Source organism: Loxodonta africana, chromosome 9, assembly GCF_030014295.1.
Source record: "Loxodonta africana isolate mLoxAfr1 chromosome 9, mLoxAfr1.hap2, whole genome shotgun sequence".
Taxonomy (NCBI): domain Eukaryota; kingdom Metazoa; phylum Chordata; class Mammalia; order Proboscidea; family Elephantidae; genus Loxodonta; species Loxodonta africana.
Window position 1 is genome coordinate 17,509,629 of NC_087350.1, and position 27,908 is coordinate 17,537,536.

The 27,908-nt window shown below is 41.8% G+C and overlaps 1 protein-coding gene across 4 annotated transcripts in view; it reads left to right on the forward strand.

Moving 5' to 3' along the window:
• Positions 1-24,322: 24,322 nt before the first annotated feature.
• Positions 24,323-27,908, forward strand: part of LOC100673859 (zinc finger protein 782-like) — a 28,770-nt gene continuing 25,184 nt past the window's right edge. Inside the window, exons 1-3 of one of the 4 annotated variants that reach the window (XM_064291111.1) lie at positions 24,323-24,782; positions 25,905-26,066; positions 26,679-26,737. In XM_064291111.1, the coding sequence (XP_064147181.1) occupies positions 25,913-26,066; positions 26,679-26,737 (213 nt within the window). In that variant the 5' untranslated portion in view covers positions 24,323-24,782; positions 25,905-25,912. Of the gene's footprint in view, positions 24,783-24,803; positions 26,067-26,678; positions 26,738-27,908 lie in introns of those variants that run through there. The other 3 variants (XM_023544666.2, XM_023544667.2, XM_064291110.1) reach the window with 3 other exon arrangements.

Below are 27,908 nucleotides of genomic sequence, written 5' to 3' on the forward strand. Positions count from 1 at the left end.
TTGTGGATGCAAGTAAAATGAAATCCTTGACAACTTCAATCTTTTCTCCGTTTATCATGATGTTGCTCATTGCTCCAGTTGTGAAGGATTTTTGTTTTCTTTATGTTGAGGTGTAATCCATACTGAAGTCTGTGGTCTTTGATCTTCACCAGTAAGTGCTTCAAGTCCTTTTCACTTTCAGCAAGCAAGGTTGTGTCATCTGCGTAACACGGGTTGTTAATGAGTTTTCCTCCAATCCTGATGCCCCGTTCTTCTTCATATAGTCCAGCTTCTTGGATTATTTGCTCAGCATACGGATTGAATAGGTATGGTGAAAGAATACAACCCTGATGCACACCTTTCCTGACTATAAACCAATCAGTATCCCCTTGTTCTGTCCGAACAACTGCTTCTTGATCTCTGTAAAGGTTCCTCATGAGCACAATTAAGTGTTCTGGAATTCCCATTCTTCACAATGTTATCCATAATTTATTATGATCCACAGAGTCAAATGCTTTTGCATAGTCAATAAAACACAGGTAAACTTCCTTCTGGTGTTCTCTGCTTTCAGCCAGGATCCGTCTAACATCAGCAATGATATCCCTGGTTCCACGTCCTCTTCTGAAACCGGCCTGAATTTCTGGCAGTTCCTTGTCGATATACTGCTGCAGCTGTTTTTGAATGATCTTCAGCAAAAATTTGCTAGCGTGTGATATTAATGATATTGTTCTATAATTTCCACATTCGGTTGGATCATCTTTCTTGGGAATAGGCATAAATATGGATCTCTTCCAGTCAGTTGGCCAGGAAAGCCATCTTCCAAATTTCTTGGCATAGATGAGTGAGCACCTCCAGCACTGCATCTGTTTGTTGAAACATCTCAATTAATATTCCATCAATTCCTGGAGCCTTGTTTTTCGCCAATACCGTCAGAGCAGCTTGGACTTCTTCCTTCAGTGCCATCGGTATCTGATCATATGCTACCTCTTGAAATGGTTGAATATCGACTAATTCTTTTTGGTATAATGACTCTGTATTCCTTCCATCTTCTTTTGATGCTTCCTGCATCATTTAATATTTTCCCCATAGTGGATTACAATACAGCAATTAGAATGAACAAACTATAACAACACCCTGTTTCTACCTGAAAGAAAATTGCAAATGAATTTCCATCCACCATTTATTTGTTTGGATTCTGACAAGTATTTCTTCTTCTGTTGCAGAACCTGGAAGAGTTTTTACTTTCTTTGTTTTGTTTTTTAATGAAGCATATTATGCATGAAGCTAAGTGCATAAAAGATATAATTTTAAGTATGCACTCAATGAAATTTTACACATGTGTACACCCACCACAATCCAGATCAAGACATAGAACATTTTCAAAGATAACCACTCTTCTGACTTCTATCATCATTGATTAGTTTTGCCTGTTCTTGAACTTCATATAAATGAAATTATATAGTATGTAGTCTCTTGTGTCTGCTTTTTGTTTTGCTCTTTTTTGTTCTACTAGAATGTCTGGGAGATTCATCCAAGTTGTTGCACATAAGTATCAGCAGTTTTTTTTTTTTTATATCACTACGTAGTATTCTTGAAACCCTGGCGGAGTAGTGGTTAAGTGCTACAGCTGCTAACTAAAAGGTCAGCAGTTTGCATCCACCAAGTGTGCCTTGGAAACTGTATGGGGCAGTTCTACTCTGTCCTGTTGGGTCACTATGAGTTGGAATCAACTCGCTGGCAATGTTTTTTTGTTTGTTTGTTTTTTAATGTAATAGTCTACTATATGAATACGCCACGATTTAGTTGCTATGGCTGCTAACCAAAAGGTCAGCAGTTCGAGTCCTCCAGCTGGTCCTTTGGAAACCCTATGGAACAGTTCTATTTTGTCCTATAGGGATGCTATGAGTCGGAATTGACTCGACAGCAATGGGTTTGTGCTTTTAATATTGATGAACACTTGAGCTGTTTCCAGTTTCTGACCTTTATGAATAAAGTTGGAATGAATATTCCTGTATTTGTCTTTTGTTGATCTCATTTCTTCTGGGTATGTACCTTGCATTAATAGCAGCAGTCAAGCCCAGCTACAACCGATGACTGCCCTGACAGGGAACAAAACAGAGAACCCCTGAGGGAGCAGGAGAGTAGTGGGATGCAGACCCCAAATTCTCATAAAAAGACCAGACTTAATGGTCTGACTGAGACTGGAAGGACCCCAGTGGTCATGGCCCCCAGACCTTCTGTCAGCCCAGCACAGGAACCATTCCCGAAGCCAACTCTTCAGACATGGAATGGACTGGACAATGGGTTGGAGAGCGATGCTGGTGAGGAGTGAGCTTCTTGGATCAGGTGGACACTTGAGACTATGTTGGCATCTCTTGGCTGGAGGGTAGATGAGAGGGTAGAGGGGGTTAGAAGCTGGTGAAATGGACATGAAAAGAGAGAGTGGAGAGAGAGAGTGGGCTTTCTTTTTAAAAAAAAAAAAAAATTTTTTTTTTTCTTTTTATGGGGAGAGTAATTGGGAGTATGTAGCAAGGTGTATATAAGTTTTTATGTGAGAGACTGACTTGATTTGTAAACTTTCACTTAAAGCACAATAAAAATTATTTAAAAAAAAATAGTGGCAGTCAAGCAGAGTGTGATTGCTAAAGAAGACTCACAGGACCCAAAATGACCACGCTTACAAATCAGCTACAGCCTTAAAGTAAGAATTTGCATAGTAGTCAAAAGCTGCCTCCCACTAAGGGGTCCCGAGTCGTCAGGTACAGGCTTTTACTGTCCTCCCTCTGTCAGAGCCATGGCAGGATGCCTTTCTCAGGTCAGGAATCACCGATGTGCACATGGGACACCTCAGAACCTGGGCACCCCAGGAGGAATCAATCTCTGGTAGGCTTTTTTTTATATCTTACTGGCCACGTACTCTTATACTTGTTATCTAACCAGCTCCAATGGCAGAGAGAAAACATAGCCCATCCTCACCCCTCCAGGATTTTTTTCCAAGTTGAGTCACTAAGACTTCCAGAGCCTTACTCTAAGTAGCCTCCCTAAAAACGAGTAAAGACATCGGCAAAAGACCTTGATGCAGAGGGGCGCTGGAGCAGCCAAGAGAGGGAACTCGAGTTGTTTTGATTCAGTCTCGCTGCTATGAATTTTTAACTACCCCCTGCATGTACATAAAATGGCACATTATTTTCTCTAAATCAAATGAAATTCCACTCTGAGTCCCTTCCCACCAGGCCTGAAGGAAATCAGTCATTACTGGGACAAACATCTCACTCCCTTCTTAGAGCTGAGAGAAAACCCCAGGAGTCTGAATCATGTACAAGAACACACGCACACACACATACACGTATTTGAGGGTGACTTAGAAAAATTAGATCATACTATATGCATTTTGGAAACCCTGGTGAGAAGTGGTTAAGTGCTACGGCTGCTAACCAAAGGGTTGGCAGTTCGAATCCACCAGGCGCTCCTTGGAAACTCTATGGGGCAGTTGTACTCTGTCCTATAGGGTCGTTATGAGCTGGAATCGATGGCATTGGGTTTGGTTTTTGGTATATGCATTTTGTATAAAATGCCCATTTTTAACTTAAAATGCGTCATGCACAAGATATGACCTCAGTGAAGCATGGGTGGCACAGCTGTCAGAAGCAGGCAGAGGTAAATAAGGGGCATCAAGGTCAAAATGCCTTTGTCAAACTTACATGAGTGAAGCTCAGAGAGTGTGACAATTGCATGGGCTTTTCCATGAAACTTGAATCCTGGCTCCGTCACTTTCAAAATATACATTTAGGCCTTCGTTTTCACAGGTCAAAATGGGAATAATAATAGTTCCACATCATCTGGTTGTTTCGAGTATTAAATAAGGAGACGAATGTGAAATATCTGCAACAATGTCAGTACGAATAAATGTCAGTGCCTGTCCCTCGTGCTCAGGGTGGTTTTGATACGTCAAAAACTGGGGTGTTTATGGGGACCATGGATCAGCCTATGAGAAGTCAGAGCTCTTCGGGAATATTCAAGACCGCTAGGTGTTCTTTATGCTTTCTCCTCTCTTTGCATAAACCCTCTCTCCCAAGCCCTCATTCTTTTACCTGCATAATTTCAATGCGTATCTTTTTTTTTTATCTTACTTCTCTGTACAATCTGCTCATCAAAGAGGAGCCTGTTGCAAATATCACCAGCTTAAAACATGTCCAACATGTGATGTCCTGGGCTGTGTATCATACAACGAACTTAACTCCCTCCCTGAGATCACTAGCACGTTCAATCACTTGAACCTCATATTCACGATCACCCTCCTCAACTCTCTGTGCTGCTGCAAATTGCAGTTCTGAAAGACACTCTCCAAATTGCTGTTTAAAATACAGTGCGCAAAATAAACATATGAATGCTGAACGCTATCACCTTAAATTCCTCAACCACTGAGTGAAGAGCTAATTTTCATTTGTCTCGGAAAAAGATTTTTTTTTAATTACTTTTAAAAAATTTTTTATTATACTTTAGACGAAGGTTTACAGAACAAACTAGTTTCTCATTAAACAGTTAGTATGCGTATTGTTTTATGACACTGGTTAGCAACCCCACAACATGTCCATACTCTCCCTTCCTAACTTGGGTTCCCTATTACCAGCTTTCCTGTCCCTTCATGCCTTGTCCTTGTCCCTGGCTGTTGTATCCCTTTAGTTTCATTTTGTTTTATGGGCGTGCCTAATCTTTGGCTAAAGGGTGAACCTTGGTAGTGACTTCATTACTGAGCTAAAAGGGTGTTCAGGGGCCCGACTTTCAGGATTTCTCCAGTCTCTGTCAGGCCAGTAAGTCTGGTCCTTCTTTCTGAGTTAGAATTTTGTTCTACATTTTGCTCCAGCTCTGTCTGGGACCCTCTATTGTGATCCCTGTCAGAGCAGTCAGTGGTGGTAGCAGGGCACCATCCAGTTTTACTGGACTCAGTGTGGTGGAAGCTGTGGTAGATGTGTCCATTAGTCCCTTAGACAAATCTTTCCCTTGTATCTTTAGTTTTCTTCATTCTTCCTTGCTCCCGAAGGGGTGAGACCAGTGGAGTATGGCCGCTCACAGGCTTTTAAGACCCCAGACGCTACTCACCAAAGTAGAATGTAGAACATATTCTTTATGAACTATGTTATGCCAATTGAGCTAGATATTCCCTGAGACCATGGTCCTTCTCCACAGCCCTTAGGCCAGCGTTTGGGTCCCTCAGGGAGTTTGGATGTGTCTACGGAGCTACGATGACCTTGCCTTGTACAGGTTGTGCTGGCTCCCCCAGTATTGTGTACTGCCTTACCCTTCACCAAAGTTTCCCCTTATCTATTGTCTATTAAGTCTTTTTCCACCCCCACCCCTTCCCTCCCTTGTAACCATCAGAGATTGTTTCTTTTTGTATGTAAGTCTTTTCATGAGTTTTTACAGTAGTGGTCTCATACAATATTTGTCCTTTTGGGATTGACTTATTTCACTCAGCATAATGCCCTCCAGATTCATCCATTTTATGAGATGCTTCACAGATTCTTCGTTGTTCTTTATTGTTGCATAATACTCCATTGTGCGTATGTACCACAGTTTTTTTATCCATTCATCTGTTGATAGGCATCTAGGTTGTTTCCGTCTTTTTGCTATGGTGAACAACGCTGCAGTGAACATGGGTGTGCATATGTCTATTCATGTGAAGATTCTTATTTCTCTAGGATGTATTCCTAGGAGTGGGATTGCTGGATCATATGGTATTTCTATTTCTAGCTTTCTAAAGAAGCACCATATCACTTTCCAAAATGGTTGTATCATTTTGTATTCCCGCCAGCAGTGCATAAGAATTCCAATCTTCCTGCAGCCTCTCTAACACTTGTTATTTCCTGTTTTGTTGATTTGTGCCAGTAATGCTGGGGTGACATGGTATCTCATTTGAGTTATGATTTGCATTTCTCTAATGGCTAAGATCATGAACATTTCCTTTGCCCATTTTTTAATTGGATTATTTGTCTTTTTGTTGTAGAGGTGTTGGATTTCCTTGTAGATTTTAGAGATTAGACCTTTGTCTGATTTGTAATTGCCAAAAAATTTTTCCCAGTCTGTAGGTTCTCTTTTTACGTTTTGGTGAAGTCTTATGATGAGCATAATTTTTAGAAGATCTCAGTTATCTAGCTTTTCTTCTGGAGTTTGTGTGTTGCTGCCTATGTTTTGTATCATGTTAATGCCCTGTATTAAGGCCTCTAGTGTTGATCCTATTTTTTCTTGTATGAACTTTATAGATTTTGGCTTTATATTTAGGTCTTTGACCCATTTTAAATTAGTTTTGTATATGGTGTGAGGCATGGGTCCTGTTTCATCTTTTCACCGGTGGACATCCAGTTTTGCCAGCACCATTTGTTGTTAAAAAGATTGTCTTTTCTCCATTTGATGGTCTTTGGGCCTTTGTCAAAGATCAGGTGACCGTTAGTGGATAGATTTACATCTGGGTTCTCAATTCTGTTCCACTGGTCAATGTATCTATCATTGTACCAGTACCAGGCTGTTCTGACTACCATAGCTATATAGTAGCTTCTGAGGTCAGGTAGTGCAAGTCCTCCTACTTTATTCTTCTTCTTCAATAGCGCTTTACTTATCTGGGGCTTTTTCCCTTTCCATGTAAAGTTAATGATTAGTTTTTCCATCTCTTTAAAGAATGTTGTTGGTATTTGGATCAGAATTGCATTGTATTTGTAAATCACTTTCGGTAGAATTGTCATTTTCAGAATGCTGTGTCTACCTTTCCATTTATGTAGATCTCTTTTGGTTTCTTGCATTAGTGTTTTGTAGTTTTCTTTGTATATGTCTTTTACATCCCTAGTTAGATTTATTCCCAAGTATTTTATTTTTTTTAGGGGCTATTATAAATGGTATTGTTTTTCTGATTTCCTTTTCATCATTCTCTTTATTGATGTATAAGAATCCAATTGATTTTTGTATGTTGATCTTGTATCCTGCTACTCTGCTGAATCTTTGTGTTAGTTCCAGTAGTTGTCTTGAGGAATCTTTTGCATTTTCTATGTATAGTATCGTATCATCCGCAAATAGAGACACTTTAACTTCTTCATTACCAGTTTGAATGCCCTTTATTGCTTTTTCTTGCTTTATTGCTCTAGCTAGGACTTCCAGTGCAATGTTAAACAAGAGTGATGATAAAGGGCATCCTTGTGTTGTTCTGTTCTCAAGGGGAATGTTTTCAGCCTCTTTCCATTAAGAATGATGTTGGCCATTGGTTTCGTATAGATGCCCTTTATTATGTTGAGAAATTTACCTTCTATATCTATTTTATTGAGAGTTTTCATCAGGAATTTGTATTGGACTTTGTCCTATGCCTTTTTGCATCAATTGAGACAATCATGTGATTCTTTTCTTTCCTTTTATTTAAGTGGTGGGTTATGTTGATTGATTTTCTAATGTTGAACCATCCTTGCACGTCTGCTCTGAATCCTACTTGGTCATGGTGTGTTTTTTTTGAAACGATGCTGAATTCTACTGGCTAGAATTTTGTTGAAAATTTTTGTATCTATATTCATGAGAGATATTGGTCTCTAATTTTCTTTTTTTGTGCTGTCTTTGCCTGGTTTTGATATCAGGGTTATGCTGGCTTCATAGAATGAATTCAGAAGTGTTGCTTCCTTTTCTGTGTTCTGAAATAATTTGAGTAGTACTGGTGTAAACTCTTCTCTGAATGTTTGGTAGAATTCTCTAGTGAAACCATCCGGGCCAGGGCTTTTTTTGTTGTTGGAAGTTTTTGTTTTTAATGTTTTCAATCTCTTGTTATGGGTCTGTTCAGATTTTCAGCATCATTTTTTGTTAGTTTGGGTAGGTATTGTGTTTCTAGAAATTAGTACACTTCCAGGACTGATGCTTGTCTGTGTTTTACTTAGTTTTTCAAGTCTTTGATGTAGAGGGATGGCATGGTGCTTCTGTCTACAGCGCCATGTTGGCTCTGCCTTTTGGGAATATTTTTAATCAGAAGTAATTTGGTATGACTGGAGCCCTGGTGGTACAGTGGTTAAGAGCTATGGCTGGTAACCATGGTTGGCAGTTCAAATCCACTGGCCACTCTCAGAAATACTATCAGGCAGTTCTACTCTGTCCATAGGGTTGCTGTGAGTCAGAATCAACTTGACGGCAATGGGTTTGGTTTGGTTTAATTTGGTATGAAGCCTATTGAAATATCTCACATTTGCTGTGGGTGGAGTTGATTTATTCACAAACCTATGCAACATAAGCTGCTTCTGCAGTGGTTTATAACAATTCCAAGTTTGAATTAGCATTCCATTTTTCTGTTGCTGCTTCTCTGCAGGCTGCTGGTTTTCATTTTCACAGTGCTCAGAACTGAGGGCTCACTGTTTCTATGATTGCTAGCTTGTGGGTTAGCATGGCTTTTATTTTGGTTATTGGTCTCAAAGACGGTTATTGTTGTTGTTAATTAGTGTGGAATGAATTTTTTTATTAAAAATAGATATTTTACTTTTATTTCAAAAGGCTCTTTTTTTTTTTTTTTTGTCCATGAACTCAATAATCCCTGACCAAAGACTGATCTTGCCTGCAGCTTCACTGGCCTGTTTTTTTCACCCAATATTGCTAATCGATTTTGCCAGCATGGTTAAACTCTGCCCATCACCACCGCTGCTCGAAAAGAGCAGTCAATAACAAAACCATTACCGTGTGGTGTAATGAAAAAGACTCTGGCCTTCTCCAAATTTTAGTTTCATGAGATCTCGTAGTTAACGATGGGTAAAGGGCAAAAATTTTCGGGAGTCTATTTTTAATGCTAACTCGGTAACTGTTATGTACTTCATTGACATGGAAACTTATATTCATTAAGCAAAAAATTATTGAAGTCTCTGAATTCTTCATTCTCTGGAAGCTAGTTCCTCTTATGTGAGAAGAACACTGCCCCAATTTGCAAATTCTTTATTAAATCATAGAGCAATCAAGTATTGTGTTAGTCTTTTGTATTAATACAAGATTTTATTTTTTAACATTAGAAGAGCTGCTCCACAGAATTTTCAAGGCTGTGACCATTCAGAAGTAGATCAGCAGATCTGTCTTCCAAGGCACCTCTGGATGGGTTCAAACCACCAACCTTTTGACTAGTTGTGGAGCACTTAACTACTTGTGTCACCCAGGGACTCTATCACAGAAGGTACCATTTATCCAGCTGGAAAACAATTTTGCAGTGATATCGTCATATGCCAGCATCTAGTAAGACCTTTCGTAAACCCACATGAGCCTTTCCTCAACCCTTACTACTCAAAGGTCTTGTGGTCCCACACCAGTAGCATCTACATCACATGGGAGTGTATTGGAAATGCAGACTCGCAGGCCTCCAGCCCAGACCAACCGAATGAGAATCTACATTATAACAACATCTCCAGATGATTCATACGCACATCAGTGCTTGAGAGGCTCTATTCTAAACCACCCAAGGTTTTGCCATTTTTTAGAACCATTCTCCCAGGTAATTTCAGAAACAAGGTCCTATTCAATCCTTACAACAACCTAGTAGGGCAGCTGTTATTATCCGCATTTCACAAGGGGAGAAAAGGCAACTCAGCAAGATTGGCCTGCACATGTAAGAGCACTGACTGGTGGAGGAATCAGAATTCAATCCAGGCCTCTGAGGGGCTCTCCATCCTCCCTCAGCATCAGATTATACTGTGGACTTTCAAAAATCAGTTGCCTAGGTCACTTTGACTATTGACTTAGAATCTCCCAGGATGGATAGGGGTCATGGCACGTCTGTCTTTTAGGAGGCTACCAGACTTACACTGTCAGTCCAGGGGCCTCTGTGCAGGAACCATCACCACCACTTATCTATCAACTTGGCCGTTAGAGAAAACGAGATTTTAAGTAACTGGTAACTTTTGATATAGCAGCTTCAACACTGAGATTCAAGGATTTCAAATGGTATGTCAGTTTGTTCTGTTCCTACACAGCCTCTAGACTGAAAAGTCCAGGAAGGCATTATCTGACTAAGACTTATCTACTTTTGTACTCTCAGGACCTGGCACAGTGTCTGGGGCTTTGCAGATGCTCGGTGAGAGTTTGCTGATAAGTGATGGTCTCCAGTGACCCTCAACTACCTAACCTCCCAGCAGCCTCTGACACTGTTAGTCACTCCCTCCTTCCTGAACATCCTCCTCCATGGGCCTCAGAAAAATGTCCTTCCTCATTTCCCTATTGTCTCTCTCATCTGGCCCTGCTTCATCTCCCTTTTTTTAGGAGCCTCCTTCTCTACCCTACCATGAAATGTGGAGCTTGCCAAGACTTAGTCCTGGGTTCTTTTCTCATCACTCTGCGCTTTCTTCCCAAGGCAAGTTCGTGCTAATGATCCACGTTTAGATCCTAAATGAATAATTTCATAAGTAAGAATCAGCAAGCACAATGTTGGTTCCTATGAGGCAGAGATCAAATATATCCCAGATTTCCAACTTCTCCAAGCTGCTGTGCCAGTCCATTTCTGACACCAGCCATTCCCCCTCTCATCAGTACTCTTTCCTTCCCCACTTGGTTTGTTGTTCCACTGCAACGTCTTACGGAACTCACAAAGTGTACTTACAATTAAGTGGTTTATCAGGGAAGTAATAGGCTACAGCTTGGGGTCAGGATCAGCTTGGAAGTAACAGGCTACAGCTCAGGATCAGGATCAGGATCAGGAAGCATGTAGTCAAGGTCTGGAAGGCTCCCTTGAAGTGTATAACACATTCCTCCCTTCTTCAGTGCAGGACAGCTCTCTTAGCTGCTCTTGGCCACATAAGCAGACCCCTTTCAGCCATACAGGCCTCTCTGCTGGCAGGCATCTCTGCCACCAGGCACCCTTCTGGAACTCTCGCTGCCAGCTCTCTGCTGCCAGGCCCCTTCCAGGCTCCTTACCATCTTCAGTATTACAAGCCTTAACCCATATAACAGCTCTCTTTAGGAGGTTCCCCATGCAGGAACTCAGGGTCCAGACTGCTCTGCTCCAGGCTCTTCTTAGTCTTGAGGTTCCTTCCTTGCCATTCTTCTCTCTAAAAACTTCTGTGGGGCTGGCCTCTTATATAAGCAAATTCTTGTCAATTTCAAGGTGTGACCCTCCCAGTAGGTCCACCAACTGACCAATTCCCTCAATGGACTGCAAGTTGCTCAATCCTATTGGGTAGATTTTCAAGCCACTATTTGAATAGTAAATTGATCAATCCATTGCAAGATTGTGGCCCAGCCAGTCATTTTGGGAAAGTCATAAGCCCATGAGATGTCAATCAACTTAGGTCTTGTACAAAAGTAACATTTTCTGCCAGCAGGGATCGGTTTCTTCTCAGGGCAAAAATAACAACCATTTGGGGTAGAAAACAACCTGGAAGGTCTCCCAAGTAGTTTCTCCAAAGAACTAGGGCAAAGGTAACAGCTCTTCAGGCCTTAGGGAGGAAAACCTCTCAAGATGGTTTCCAAAGAACCAAAGCAAAAGACAGCATAAAAGTCATTTCACCACATATCCCAAACCTGGACTTCACCTCTGAGCTTATGACTTACACTTGCATACCCAGAGTCTCCACTAAGGTGAACCAGAGTCTTGGGTTGCTCATGCAGAGTTTCTGCATCAACACGTCCAAGATGGAACCCCTGACGCCCCTCCCTTAACCTGCTCCTTCTTATGGTCACTATCTCCATGAATGATACCGCTATCTATCCTGCATACAAAGCAGACACATAGGAATTCTCCATGACATTTCTCCCTTCCCCAGCACCCACATTCAACCTATCTCTAATTGATCACCTGTCTATGTTACCTCCTAAGCATCTCACCTATACACTCGCTTCTTTCTGTCACCGCTAACCTGTTGCTCTCGAGTCGATTCTGACTCATAGCAATCCTATAGGACAGAGCAGAACTGCCCCATAGCGTTTCCAAGGAGCACCTGGTGGATTTGAACTGCTGGCCTTTTGGTTAGCAGCCGTAGCTCTTAACCACTACTCCACTATCAACCACTACGCCATCACCACTACTACCTCCCTAATCCAAGCTACAATCTACCATCATCTTTCACCTAGACTCCTGCAATAACCTCTGAATTCTCTCTGCATTCAATCTGATCCCTCCAATCCATGCTCCACACCACAATAGGCAGCCTCTAAAATGGCTCAGTGATTCCTAACTCCTGGTGTTCACACTTGTGCATAGGCCTCTCCCCTATTCAGTTCTATGAATAGACTAAGAGAAAGTGATGGGATGTAATTTCTGGGATTAGGTTACAGATTGTGATATCTCTCTCTCTTTCTGCCTCACTCTGGCAAGCAGCCCTGTGAAGAGGTCCATGTGTCAATGAACTTATGTCTCCAGCCAATGGCCAGTGAGGAGTTTGACCTACCCAGGTGAGTGAGCTTGGCCATGGCTCTTCTCTTAGCTGAGCCTTGAGATGTCCACAGCCTCAGCTGACACCTTGATTGTAGCCTTGTGGGAGACCCAGAGGCAGAGGACCCAGCTAAGCTTGCCCAGATTCCTGAACCCTTTAGGCTGCTAAGTTTGGAGGTAATTTGTTATGCAGCAGTAGATAACCAATAAGATATACCTATCGTGTCAACCTCTGCTTTATTTCAAAACCACTCATTGTTTAAGAATAAAGACTTCAACCCTTAACATCTAAGAACGAGCCTAACTTGGCCTCTGCTGACCTTTGCTTCTCACCTGGCACTAGGCTCCCTGTTTCCAGTGTTGCATACATCTCATCTTTATGAAGTTCTTGAAGAAGTTCTGCTTCCTCTCAACAGAGGGCCTTTGCACATGTCCTTCTCTGGGTTCCCTCAACTTTCAACAGATATGTTACTTCCTATAGGAAGCCCTCCTGGACTCCTCTGGTCTAGGCTGGTTTCCATTGTTAGATGGTCTTATAAGCTTTACACTGCTGACCTGCTGACCTCATGTTCGGGCTCTTTCACCAGGGTCTATTTCCCTCACTAGACTATAAGCTGCAGAACAGCAGGGACCCTGGGGCAGGGATTATGTCTGTTTATAGCACCATTGCCTCCCCGGTACTTGTCACATTGAAAGTTCTCAATAAACATCTGATAAAAGAAAAAGTCTTGTGTTTGCTGGCACTTGCTTTCTATGTGCAGAAAAGCTTCCTGTTGTGGACTGAATTGTGTCCCTAAAAATTTGTGTTGTAAATCCTAACCACAATACCTGTGAATGGGGCCCTGGTGGCACAGTGATTAAGAGCTAGGCTGCTAACCAAAAGGTCGATAGTCAAATCCACCAGCCATTCTTTGGAGACCCTACGGGGCAGTTCTACCCTGTCCTATAGGGTGACTATGAGTCAGAATTGACTCGAAGTTATACCTGTGAATGTAATCCCATTTGTTATGTTATTGAGGCCATTATCAATGTAGACTGTGTCTTAGACCTAATCACTTTTGAGATATAAAAAGAGTTGAGTAGGCACACAAGTAAGGAAGCACAACGGAAAAAGACTGGTGCCACTTGAAGATCACCAAGGAACCAAGGAAGAGAAGTTGAAAGAGAAGTTGTCCCCCTGAGCAGAGAGAGAGAGAGAGACTTCCCGAGAACTGGCACCCTGAATTCAGACTTCTAGCCTTACTGTTCGCTAAAGCCACCCACTTGTGGTAGTTCTGTTACAGCAGCACTAGATAACTAACACAATTTCCAGCTCCCCTTTCCCAATCCACTTTCTCTAGGTTATTTCGAAGGACTGCAGTGAGATTAGAGGAAGCAGAGGCCAGTTATACAGAACTGTGTGAGCCAGAGTAAAGAGTCTGCATTTTATTTCAAGTGCAATGGGCATCTACTCTGTGCAGGCACTGGTTGGTGATGGCAATAAAGTGGTGAGTGAAACAGACCTGCCCTTGCTCTCGTGGAGCTTATAGTCTGGTGGGAGAGAAAGATAACCAAAGAATAACACTAATAATACATAATAACAGCCTGCGATGATAGCAATGTGCAGGCACTATGAAAACATGTCATGAGGGAGCTGAGCTAATCTAGGGACATTGGGTCCACATTATACATGACCCCAATCTTTCAACAAAATCAATGATCTCTACCACCACATAGGTTCACTATTCAAAGTACAAACATTATCATGACTAGCTCTGTAGTTTCCCATCTATCTTAGTACCTTAGTTTGGCTTCTCTAGAGGAATAAAACCAGTGAGATGTATATGTATATACATATACGGAGCCCTGTGGCATGGTGGTTAAGAGCTCAGCTGGTAACCAAAAGATCAGCAGTTCAAATCCACCAGCCATTCCTTGGAAACCCTATGGGGCAGTTCTACTCTGTCCTATAGGGTTGCTATGACTCAGAACCAGCTCAGTGGCAGTGGGTTTGGCTTGGTTTACATATAGAGAGAGAGAGTGGAAGAGAGAGATTTACTTCAAGAGACTGACTCATGCAATTGTGGGAGCTGGTACATCCCAAATTTGTAGATAAGGCAACAAGCCAGGGGTCTTTGCTGGCTCACAGGATTGCAGGGGCAAGAAATCCCAAATTTGCAGGTCAGGCAAAATGCCGGAGAATTCTGCAAGCTTATGTCCTTAGATCCGTAGGTCAGGAGATGAGACTAGAGCAGGGTTGAGAGAGAGCGAGAGGTAGCTCTGCCAGAACATCCATTTATAATCTGGAAGCAAACTACACCCCAAGAAAACTCCCTTTTCAACTGATTGGTTGACCACATCAGATCACATCAAGGCAAGTGATTACATTTCATTACATTACATTGCAGAACAGCAGCCAGTCTGGGGTCTGGACAAACCACTGGGAATCATAGCCTAGCCAAGCCAACACATAAAATTAACCATCACACCATTCCCACACTTCACCATTCCTTCACTTTTCATTCCCCTTCATTCACAAATGCTGTGAACAATTAAACTGTCATATAATAGGCAGGGCACATTCTCCTTGCCCTCTCCCCATATATTCACCCAGTAGTTGCAAAGGAGCCAAAGAGAATATGTATATTTCGCTCTCTGGCTCCTTTTCAACTACCGGCTACATATATATAGAGAGACAAGATCCAAACAAAGTTTGTGCTACATCAAAGTTCACTGCAGCACTATTCACAATAGCCAAAAGGTGGAAACAACCTAAACGCCCATGAACAGATGAATGGATAAACGAAATCTGGTGCATACATGCAATGGAGTACTACTCAGCCAGTAAGAGAAATGAAGTCCTGATACATGCACAGTAAGGATGCTACATTATGATGAGTGAAATAAGCCAATTGCAAAAGGACAAATTTTGTGTGACCTCACTTACATAAAAAGAGAAGAAAAGTCAAATACATAGAGACCAATGTTTATTAGTAGTTACCAGGAGCAGGGGGGAGGAGAAAAAGAAGGATTAATGGTGATGGAAAAATTACATTGATTAAGGGTAGGGTTGTACAGCCAATTATTGTAATTGCTGTCAATAAGTTGTGCACCTGTAAAAAATTGAACTAGCAAAAGTTGTGTGATAGATATATTTATAACAATGACCAAAAAACAAACAAAAAAAACCCAGCAGCTGCTGAGGCTACTTATATACAACCAAACACCTCATGGATTTTGGTTACTTGGTTTGGCAGTTTAAGGTCATGGTTTCATGGGACATCCCAGTTAATTGGCTTAACACTGTGTTTGGTGCTTCTGTTTTGCCTCCTAGTTCATTGCATAGTCCCTGAGGTCTTAAAATCTTGCAGGACGTCCATCTAAGGCACAGCAACTGGTCTCTATTCACCTGGCACAACAGAGGAAGGAAGTGAGGAATAGGAGTAGGAAATCGAAAGTGTGGCTAATTGCTTCCATGAACAACTGCCACGTTTGCCATGAGACCAGAACTGGATGATGCCTGGCTACAATTACTGAACATTTCAATGAAAGATTCCATAGAAGAATCCTGATCAAAAGGGGGAAAATACAGAACAGAGTTTCAAATTATCATGGACTCCAGACTTCCTAGAGCCATTGAGGGTAGGTGAAAATATTGTCCTGAGATAATCTTTTAAACCTTAAACCAAAAATATCCCCCGAAGTCTTCTTAGAACCAAACAATAGTTTAGCCTAACTAGCAAAAAAAGATCTGCCTTAAGCATAATGTTCTTTTAAGAACTAGCTAAAAGATTAGATAGGAACCTTAGGGGGCAATGAGTTTGTGTTAATGGGGGTGGGAAAACTCAGAAAAGGAGGGTGAGAATGGTTTCACAACTTGAAGAATATAAATTGTACATATAGAAACTGTTCAACTGGTATAGGTTTTGCTGTGTATGTTCTCAACAACAATAAATAAATTATTTTTTTAATTAAAAAATAAAATAGTGCATCTAGATGTGTACAATGAATGACTTCCATAAAATTAATCTTTGAAGATCTGTTAATGGGCAACCTTTTCACTCAGATTTTAAACTTTGGGCAGCCGATGCCCTAGAAAAATATTTTTCTTGTTAAACTAATGCAGTACAATAAGAACGGCTTCACTCTCTCTGTTTGGAGGTGTAAATGCCATGATAGAAAAGGCAGAAAAATATTTCTCATTCAAAAGCCATGACTAAAGAAATCAACTCACTTCATCAAAAGGTTAATTGACTAACAGCCATATAATAAAATGTGTATGTGAAATGTTTTAAATTCCACTAAAAAAGGAAAATAAAAACAGTTGCTCTTTAATGAGCTATTATAATGTCTTGCCTGATTCCTCAAAATCTAAATTAAAATTGTTGCTGTTGTTGCTAGCTACCATCAAGCTGGCCCTGACTCCTGATGACCCCATACATGATGGAACAAGATGCTGACTGGTCCTCTGCCACCCTCATGGTCAGTTGCAGATCATACTGTTGTCATTCAGAGAGTTTCTATTGGCCGATTTTTGGAAGTAGGTTGCCAGGACTTTCTTTTCAGTCCATCTTAGTCTGGAAGCCCAGTTGAAGCCTCCTCAGCATCATAGCAACCCATAAGCCTCCACTGACAGAAATAAAAAAAAAAAAAAATTAAGTTAAAATTAGCAGAAAATAAATGAGCCTCAAACTGCCAACTTCCTAGGAAGTTTTGAGGACTGCCACCAAGTGATTCCAGGTTTGAGGAATAGCAGAGGTGGGGGAAAGGGAAACAGATGTGGGGAAGAGGAAGGCAAATTGAAAGTCAACCAAGACATGGCAAGAGCAGCCAGGTAAGAGTTTGGTGGTTTTGTTTCCTTCTCAAAAGTCCGTGTCTAGTCGATACCCCACAGGCTGTTTGCTTCTGATTTTGAACTTTGAGGTGGTAAAAGTGTCATTCGGATATGTGAGCACTGACAGCAGTTTTCCACGTGATCTCACTCATCCCTGAACGTGATCAGCTCTGCTGCTCTGGGCTGATGGTAGTTTCCAAGAGTGATCCGAGCTAATCACAAGCAGAAGGCCGTCTGTCCTGGAGGAGGTGACAGGCCCGTGTATAGTGAAAAGTTCGTGTCCCTGAGGAATAACTGCCCATCTCTCTGGGATAGGAAGCATCCTAGCATGAATGAAGCTGTCTGCCCATATCATACTATTTTGCAAAATAAGAATACTTGACAGAATTAAGGAAATGGCTCTCCCTGGGCCCTTTTCAGACTTTCAAAAACTTCAGGAAATTCTATTTTTATTTCCTCCTTCCCAGCCTTCTAAATACACACTTGAATTCTCCACATCAGCCACTGTGAGTTGTATAATAGAAGCAAACAGCACCATCTAGTGTATTCCTCTTCCTGACTTCATCTCACAAAATAGAAGTTTTTGCCAGTCCTGGTTAACTAGGTATTCTATTCAACATTTGCTTTTATCTTCCTGTCAATCTGAGATAAGAAACATGGAAAACATTCTTATTTTTTTCTAGTACTCTAATAAAATTGCACCCAACTTTTGAGTTACACCCTTTCTATGTTTCTACAGTTAGCATCATCAGCTGCCATCGGCTCCTTTTCGAACTCACGTGTGTCCGAGCAGAAATGTGCTCCACGAGGTTTTCAATGGCTGACTTTTTGGAAGTAGATTTCCAGGTTTTTCTTCCAATGCAACTGTGGGTGGACTTGCATCAGGCTGTTGGCAACCATTGTCAGCCCTGGTAATTCGGTCCCTCAAGGAGTTTGGATGTGTTTATGAAACTTCCACTACCTTGCCTTGTACAAGTTGTGCTGACTTCCCCAGTATTGTGTACCGTCTTACCCTTCACCAAAGTTACCACCTATCTATTGCCTATTTAGTGTTTTTCCCTCCCCACGATGCCCCTCCCTCATAACCATCGAAGATTTTTTCTTTCTGTGTGTAAATGTTACCATGAGTTTTTGTAATAGTGGTCTCATACAGTGTTCGTCCTTTTGTGATTGACTTATTTCACTCAGCATAATGCCCTCCAGATTTATCCAACTTGTGAGATGTTTTGCAGACTCATCATTGTCCTTCATTGTTGCATAGTATTCCATTGTGTGTATGTGTGCTGGTTATTTTTATAGGGCTACAAACCCCAAGGGGCTGACAGTGGTTAAAATTTCCAGGTAGATCAAGTTTCTTTCTCTTCACACACTGATAACTCTATGTACTAACTCCTCCCCTCCGTGCAGCCAGCCCTGCCCCCTCCAACACTTAGTCTGCCCCCCCACAACACACTTGTCCCCTTAAACGCCGACAGTTCTGTCTCCTGCCTTCCTCCACCACCAGAAGCACTCCCAATCTTAGTGAGGTGTTCAGAGGAAAGCCTGCAGATCACACCTGCACGGGAGTGACTGAGGCTTCAGAGCAACTGTCCTGGTTGATACACCTGAATCTCTGTCATGAAGATTACTACCTAACACTTCTCTCCCAGACAGGGGCACACTCAAAAGCCCTCTGATTTGTATTATCCGTTTCCGTAGTGGAAATATCCACACCACGGCCGATTTCAAGCTACCAATGGTTGTCAGCTTGCAAAATTGCTAATTATTTCTCAGTTGGTCCTGGCTACCTGTTGGAGACTCTCTCTTTGCGGTGGTTAAGAGTTGCAACTGCTAACCAAAAGGTGGGCAGTTGGAATCCACCACCCGCTCCTTGGAAATCCTATGGGGCTGTTCTACTTGACGGTAATGGGTTTGGTTTTTTTGGAATCTGCCTACTACCCTCCATTGTTGAGTAATAATGGTTTATATCTCAAATGCCAGAAATTACCTATTTCTCCTGTTATTTTTAGTAGTAGTAATGGTAGTTATACAATCCAAGAGGAAAATTCAAATGCCTCTTAAGGGGGAAACTCTTTTCTAACGTTGGTACACTATTAATGAAAACATACTTGTTACAACCACATCCAGATATTCTCTCTCAGGTACTAACATCCTGATAACTTCCATGTGAACTCTCACATGCAACATTGGCTGCTTCAACTACAAAAGTGTACATGTACATGAACTTCTGAATATAAAGGTGTACATCAAGGTTTAGGCCTTAGGTTTTTTGTTTTTCTCTACAAAGTTCCACTTTGAAAAGACTTCCTTAACTGGAATGTGTAAAAACATAAACCCGTTACACTGGGTTTGGGTAAAAACTTAGTGCCTACTAAATAAAAAAAAAAAAAAATTTTAAGTAGCTTAACTTTAATAGCTTTAATCTTTTATAATTACATTACACGGAACCATATGAAATTGCCATTTGTTTCTAGTCCAAAAAATGATTGGATATTGGCATTTTACATGGTTGCACTTAATACATCGGAGGAGGGTAAAAGTTTGGAGGATTCTTACTCTGTGAAAGAATTGTCTGCATTGATACCACTTTCAGCAGAAATCTATTGTTTTCATGCACAAACTTCTGCTGTTATTCTGATATCCTAGAAGTCTCTAGGCGTCGCAAGAATACGGTACAAGAGTTTCATTTTGGGGGAAAAAGAAATAAAACATAAATAGTTTTCAATAATCTTACATGATCTTTTTTTCCTCCCAAAGGAATTAATTTCTGAAAGCAGTTGGGCCATCATTCTGCCATCAGGTAATTCTACCATTGAGGTAAATATCAAAACACTGGGGAAATGAACGATTAAGCCTACTCGTTTCATCCGTATTGAAATGATACCATCTCATTGTGTAGTGATGGTTGAGTTTGCTGACCCTGTTAAGCTGGTGTTAGTTTTTCCCTATTTATTTTTATGAAGCTCACAACTCTTTTCTTTTTTTCAGCCTTCCTGCAATCTGACGGGGATGCTCATAAAACTTATATAAGTCTAAGACAGAAACTTACAAAAACCTTAGAAAGAAAGAAGCAAAGAAATTGTTTCCTTGAGTAGGCCTGCCATTCTGTTCCATGTCCTGGGTGGAAAACACGTGTGGTTTCTCCTCAGATGAACACGTGTGCATAAACCATAAAAACCAGTTGCTGTCAGCTCCTACTCACGGCAATCCCACGGGTGTCACAGTAGAACTGTGCTCCGCAGGGTCCTCCATAGCTGATTTTTTAGCAGTAGGTCACCAGGCCTTTCTTCTGAGGCATCTCTGGGTGGCCTTCTGTCGAGCAGTCGAGCACATTGCACCACCCAGGGACTCCGCGTACGCCAGAGAACAATAAAATCATCAATTCAATTTCATTTAATTGTTCTGTCAAAGAGAATAAGTATTTCATGGGCTTTCTGCTATACCAGGATGTAGCTTATAGATTCATCAATTTGGTTGTAGTAACATAGAAAACAGTCTATGATATGAACCAAAAATCAAGTTGTAGAAAATATGCAGTCTGATCTCATTTTTATAAAAACAAAAACTTTAATAATCATAAACGTATATATTCTGTATGTGTGAAATGAAAAATGTTAGAATCATGTTCTGAGGTATGGGACTGGAGAGTGATGACTTAAAACACTTTTGTATTGTTTGCACTTTTAAAATGAGCACATGTTCCTTTTATAATGAATTGTTCAAGTTTATATATTTTCACCATTCAGTTTCATGGCCTTGAATGCATCTCTGGTCTCTTGACTAATGAAATTCTGCTCATCTCTTAAGGCTCAAGCAAATGTCTCGTTAATATCTCATTAGTCAAAAGTAATTGCTTTCCTGCACTGTCTTCAGCAACACCTGGTACTTACCGCTATTATGCCAATTAACTAAGGCACCTCTGGTAGGTTTACCTTGGTATTTTGGCACCTCCTGCCTTTAGCGCAATACCTGGCCCTTAATAAAAAACAAACCCGTTGCCAAGCCCGTTGATTTCAACTCATAGTGACCCTACAGGACAGAGTAGAACTAAAAAAAAAGCAGCTGGTGGATTCGAACTGCCAACTTTTTGATGAGCGGTGTAGCTCTTAACCACGAGACCATCAGGGCTGCCTGGTCTTTAATGGAGCTTAATAAATATTAGGTGAATGTTCATGTGAGTGTACTTTTCAGTTCCAGAATTTTGGCTTGGGTCCTTTTTAAAATTTGTCTCTTTATTGCTTTCCAAAGATAAATGCTAATAATAGCCCCTCAGGGTCCATTGCAACACATATGAGGAAAACCCAAAACCAAACCAGTTGCGTTGAGTGTATTCCACTTCACAGTGACCCTAAAGGACAGAGTTGAACTGGCCCATAGGGTTTCCAAGGTGCAGCTGGTGGATTTGAACCTCTGACCTTTGGTTAGCAACTGAGCTCTTAACCACTGCGCCACCAGGGTTCTCAAATGGGGAAGGGCTAATTTATAAAATGTCTTACACATCAAAGATAAAAATGATACAAACCCAATGAAAATACGAATATACGACATGAATAGTCAATTCACTTATCCCTCACGATAATAGTGGTGTTAAGTAGCGTGGGTTCCCATTCGCAACAGATCGCGGAGATGGCGCGGGACACCGAAGCATCAGAATTGGGCAACATTTCGTTCCCTTGGCATAAGGTCCCCATGAGTCGGGTCCCCTGAGTTGGGGCCAACTGGAAGGCAGCTAACAAGAGCTGTGGCGAAATAGCATTAACTTGGTACAACTTTTTTGAAGGCTGTTTAACATCTTTTAAATTTTTACATGTGTTCACATTTTAACTGAAAAATTGTATATTTTTGGCATTTGTGCCAGAAATAATCACACAAATATGCAGAGATGTATGGACAAAGATATTCACTGCACATTATTTATAATGAAAATTGGAAAGAAATTAAGTACCCATCAGAAAGGGGTTGATATTAATAAGTATGATATATAATGTGCAGCTAAGAAAAAGGATGAGATAGTTCCACACAGCACGACCAGACAACTGGACCCACAAAACAATGCTAAGTATAAAACCAAGTGAAGAAGTAGTCATAATGCTTTCTGAAAAATGTATGTTTGCTTGTGTCTGCACGATTAAAGTCTAGGGCTGAACACCAACACGGCACTGGGGAATTTTAATCAGTTGAGCACGTGCTTATAATTTAAAAATAAATGCTTAAGTGCATTTACATAAAATAATGAAAACAGGGAAAACATTATAAAGTGTTTAAGGAATAACAAGGTTTATTTAACAGCCTTGTTGAGCACAGAATTTAAGGGGGATAAAAAAAAAGTTGCAAAGCTTACTCTTGATTATCTAACGCAGTGTTTGCATAAAGTGAATGAATGTGGTTGGGCTGACAGTTTATTATATCCTTCCACATTTAGTTTTCACATTAAAGACTCAATAGGTCTCACGTAGAAAAATGAGTTTAATCAAAAAGAACGGTATTTCAAACCTAACAACTTGTTTATGGGAAATACGTGCTTGTTTGGTTCCCTTTTACTTTCTCAAAGGAAGCCCACATGATAGAGCCCATCTTTGCAAAACTCGAAAACTAAACCCATTGCCTTCGAGTCCATTGGACCCTATAGGGCAGAGAACTGCCCCACAGAGTTTCCAAGGCTATATGTACTCTTTTTTTTTTTTTTTTAATGTACTCTTTTTAGGGAAACAGAGGAAACCCTGGTGGTGTAGTGGTTAAGTGCTACAACTGCTAACCAAGGTATCGGCAGTTCAAATCCGCCAGGCCCTCCTTGGAAACTCTATGGGGCAGATCTACTCTGTCCTATAGGGTCGCTATGAGTCGGAATCGACTCCACAGCAGTGCGTTTGGTGTTTTGTTTTTAACGGAAACAGACTGTCACACTTTTCTCCCGCGAAGTCGCTGGTGAGTTCAAACCGCTCACGTTTCGGTTAGTCTCTGCTCGCTTAACCCCTGCGCCACCAGGGCTCCTCCATTTTTGCAAAGACTTCAGAAAATTCAGACCTTTTGGGAAGCTTGACCAACACAGAAGATTCGGTTTCCAGTCAGCGTAGACCGAGACTCGGTTCACGGCAGCCAGGCTCCGACCACTTGGAGGAGGTGGCGCCGCTCTGGGGACGCCCCGCTCGCCCCCTCAGGGCCCCCAGGCTGGGCTCGGCGGGGCGAGGCGCGGGGCGGGGTTTGGGGTCCCAGGCGGGAAGAGGGCGAGCGTTTGCTGGGAACGGGGCTGAGGAGTAAGGCTTTGCGCCCTATTGGCAAAGTTGCACTAATTTATTGCTTCCACCATTCCTTTTTTTCCCCAGTGTTAATTGCATCCAATTTTTTATCTATTATTACCTTACAAAAAATGATGAATGCTGTAAAATAATATCGACCAAATAAAAGTTCAATATATGTAATTTAGTAAAAAGAAGTGTTTACACTTTACGCCCACGTCCTTAATTTGGAGCCCTGGTGGCGCTGTGGTTAAAGCGCTGGGCTGGCAAGCGAAAGGTCTGAGGTTTGCACTCAGAAAGCAGCCCGACCGGGAGAAAGATGTGGCACTTTGCTTCCGTAAAGATTACCCATTGCGTGGAGTTGATTCTGACTCATAGCGACCCTATAGGGCAAAGCAGAACTCCCTTGTAGGGTTTCCAACAGCGGATGGTGGATTCAGAACCGCCGATTAGTGGCGTAGCTTTTAACTACTGGGCCACCAGGGCTCCCGCAAACATTACAGCCTTGCAAACTCTATAGGGCAGTTCTACTCTGTCCTATAGGGTCAGCATAAGTGCCGAAGGCGACTCGCCTACAATGGCTCTCCTTTGGTTTGGTTCTTAATTTGGTAATAAGAAGATGCTCAGGTAAGGTTTAAGGAGGGCTAAACCCTACTTAATTGAAAAATTACAGCTCCATTCTTTCAATCCTAAATATTTCAATAGGCGTACCTTTTAAAACTAAGTACATTCTCCTACATCATTCCAATATCGCTTCCGTGATTAACAAGAGGAACTGTAATTTTCCTTACTACTTCCAATACACAAATCTAACGCAAGTTTCACAGTGTCTCCAACCGACCGAAAAAGCTGGCAAAAGCACCACAAGCCCCGGCGCGGGGGGTTATGGGAAGTGGCGTTTTGGCTCCCGCCGGCGGCCTGAGCGGAGTGCAGACGGGGCTCTCGGGTCCTACTGCGCATGTGCACCCGTGGCGCGCCTGCCGACGTTCGCTTTGCTCGGCTGTGCGGTGGGCGGGATCCCCGAGCTTCAGTGTCTACGCGGGAGTAGATGGTGTGGACTTGGGGTGAGAACGCAGAGGGACTCGGAATCCACGCGTCTTGGAGACCACCCGGGATGGGTTGGCTTTTGCCCGGGGGAACGGGAACAGGGACCCCCAGGACGGACCCCCAGCGCCGTAGAAGGCCATCGGAGGGACTCAGGGCTCCCGGGCCGCAGGTGGACTGAGTCCTGGTCAGGAGATGCTTGGTGCGGCCCCGGTGTGAGGGGACCATGTCCCTGGCCCACCCTGCAGCCCGAGCAGGAAAAACCCACGCCGACAGCTGGAGCAGAATGTGCGTTTAATTGTGGACCTTGAACTTGCCAGAAAGCGCGGGCTCTGGAACTAGAAGGACCCAGGTAAATTCCATCTCGGTTACCTGTAGTTAGGGACCATAGAAGTAAACTGGAATCAGTTTTCTTACGTGAAAATGAGGGTATTACTGACTGCTACGTGGCGTTCTGAGAGTTAGATGCCACCTGAAAAGCATGTAACCAGGTGTCATCAGTAAGAACAAGTGATTACTAACTTTGTTTCTTTTGTTGGGTGGCTTAGTAAATGTCCCAACCATCCTGTGAAATTGGTATAATATCTGAACTGTTTTTTTAAAATAATGCAATGCTTTAAAAACCGAGATTCAGGTTAGTAAAATGGTATGCTCAAGGCACAAGCTAGCAGGTGATGGAGCTTGTAGTTAAAGACAGGTGTGCTTTATTCCTGGTCTCAGATCTTTTGTAGTATTGCACCTGCCTTAAAACCAGAGGTTCCAGCACTGAGCAGACTGTCTTATCCCCAAATCCTAAGGGATAAAATTGCAGGTGAATGCGGATGGAATCTCACCATGTGGCAAATGTATTCTTAGGTACTTAGGGTCTCTTCAGCATAAGTTGCAGGCCCCTCTTGCCCTGGCAGGCTGTGCATTTTATCTGATACTCCTAAATGAATATGATTCCTAGGCCCAAATCCCAGCTTCCTTGTAACAAAGCCTCTCGTGAGGTAGGAAGTAGGAGGCCTCTGAGAACAGGAATCTTATCTGCAAGAGAACGCCCTGCTGACCTTTGACTTCTCACCCAAACTTTTGAACAGAGGCGGAAGAGCCCAGAAAGGAGCAGGTCCTGATTTGCACAGCCAGAAGCAGTTCCTGATCCCTTTGCCCAGAATGAGCCAGATCTGGTGACGTAGCCATCCCCGGGAGTCACCACAGGCTATGTAACAGTGGAGAGTTTGAGTAAGGCTTGAGAAGAGTGAGGTGAGCTGGGTTGGTCCAGAGGGCTGACCAGCAAAGGCTGCTTCATTAGAGAGTGTCAGGGCATGGTGTGGGCTTGAGGCAGAACCAGCCAGAGGTGAGGAGACTGTCCCTACCTATCCCTAAACGACCCCCAAGCCATTCATTCTCCAGTAGCTCTTTTCGAATCTGTTGTAGCTCTCACACATTGTCGTTCATCACATGTGACACTGGTGACATCATCCTGACCTCACAGATCCCAGAATGATGGTTCATGAAAGATGTCTGTGGTTATCGATTTCTGACCCTTTTGAAAGCTTTAAAAAAAGAGAACCTGAGAGAGTCAGTGAATTGTCCAGGACTGCCCAGTTTGTGACAGAGCCAGGAGGACAACATAGTGCAGTTCGGTCTCTCACAGGTCAGTCACCAAAAGCCTCTTACCAAAGGGCCTTTTGAGAAACCGTAATTTGGTTAAAACGCTTAAACAAGGAATCTTGCTTTTACTGGGCTTTCTTTGAAACTTGTACCTCAAGGAATAAACAGTATTACTAGGAAAATATAAATGATGCAATCCAAGAATGTTTTGTACTATCTCAATTTTAATAAAAGTAAATTGCTTCCCAGTTTGTTTAGATTTGATTTAAGTCATGGATGTGAATTGAATTCCGTTGAATACTTTACTGAATAAAGGTATAGCTTCTTTACCCTCTGGTGTAATTTAATCTTAGTAATCCTGTTTTCTTAGTTGTTTCCGTTAATCAGTTGTAAGGATACATAAATTATTGCTAAATCAGTAGAAAAAGATTTTATATTCAGCCAGTTTAAAACTGCAAGTTCCCATGATCATTTCACAGTTGGCTGTGGACAGGTGCTGCCACCTCAGCACACTCATCCCTATGCCTCTTCCAGGGCTCACGGGCCGTGTTCCCACAGGGAGGCTGCTCCCCAGCTACCGAGATTTTGGGAGGTGAATCTAGTTGCTTTAAGATGGGCCAGATCTTGTGACCCCAGTCCTTCTCTGTCCCCACAGTTGAGCCTTCTCAATTGTCTACACTCTCCCAAGAGCCACAGAAAATGAACGAGTCTCAGGTGAGATCTTTATTTATTCCCCAGTTTGTATTGTAATGCATTTACGAGGTTTATAAGGGTCCATACATTAAATGGAAAAGGAAAAATATAAATAAATACAAGTCAGTCTTGAAAAAATGTTTATAATTTTCCTATTAATTCTGTTGTTTGCTTTTGGGTTTTCGTAGATGACCTTTGTCAGAACAAGTGGCTTCTCTCCAGTTACTGCTTTGCTTAGATTTCAGTGTAGTCATGGATGTGTATTGAGTACTTTTTCAGTATCTATTGGAATAAAAATACATTCTGTTTCCTTTAATCTGTGAATATTATGAATAGAATAATGGATTTTGTAATGTTAACGTATCATTGAATTCCTGTATGGACCCTGTTTACTACTGAGTGTGGTGAGTTACTTTTGCATATGTTGCAGGGGTGTTTTTGCAAATACTATTTTTAGGATTTTTTTTTTTTTCCTGTAGCAGAAGTTAGTTTAGCCCATAATTTTCTCTTATGTGCCTGTCCAGTAGTGTATCATGGTTATAGCCTCATAAAAGGAATTGGGGTATTTTCACATTGTTTCTTTTGTTTTTTCTAAAAATCTATACAAGAAAACTGCCTGTTATTTGTGGATCTTGTGAGACTCTTCCATGTGGTCATTGTGGGAACTCTAAGTGAAGATTTTGATTAGTAAATCATTTTATTAATAGTCATAGGCTTATCATTGATTTCTATTTTTTCTTAATTACCACTTTTGAAATGTTATTTGAACATGGAGACTGCCAATCAAAAAGGACAAGCTATGTTCTAGTTGGCCTAATCTGAACCCTTGGATTTCCGAGTCCATTTGTGGTTCTGGCATTTTCTGCTGGCCGTGCGCTGCAACTACTGACAGTAGAGGGGACACATGTCACCATCTTGGTGTCCTTCACTTCTGCACACCCAGCTGTCATTCTTTTTTTGTTTTGAATAAGTAACCTATTCATACTTCCATAAAACCTAGAAAGGTATACACTGATAAATCCTATTGCCATCCCTCTCCCCATCTGTCCCAAAGTCCTCTGCCGCCTCTAGCAAACCACTTCACTGTAGGTTTCTTGTATATCTTTCTAGCTTTATTTATGAAAGGGCAAGCAAATGTGGATACGTTTATCCTAATTTCCTTCCCATTCCTAGCCGACAGTTTGTATTCCAT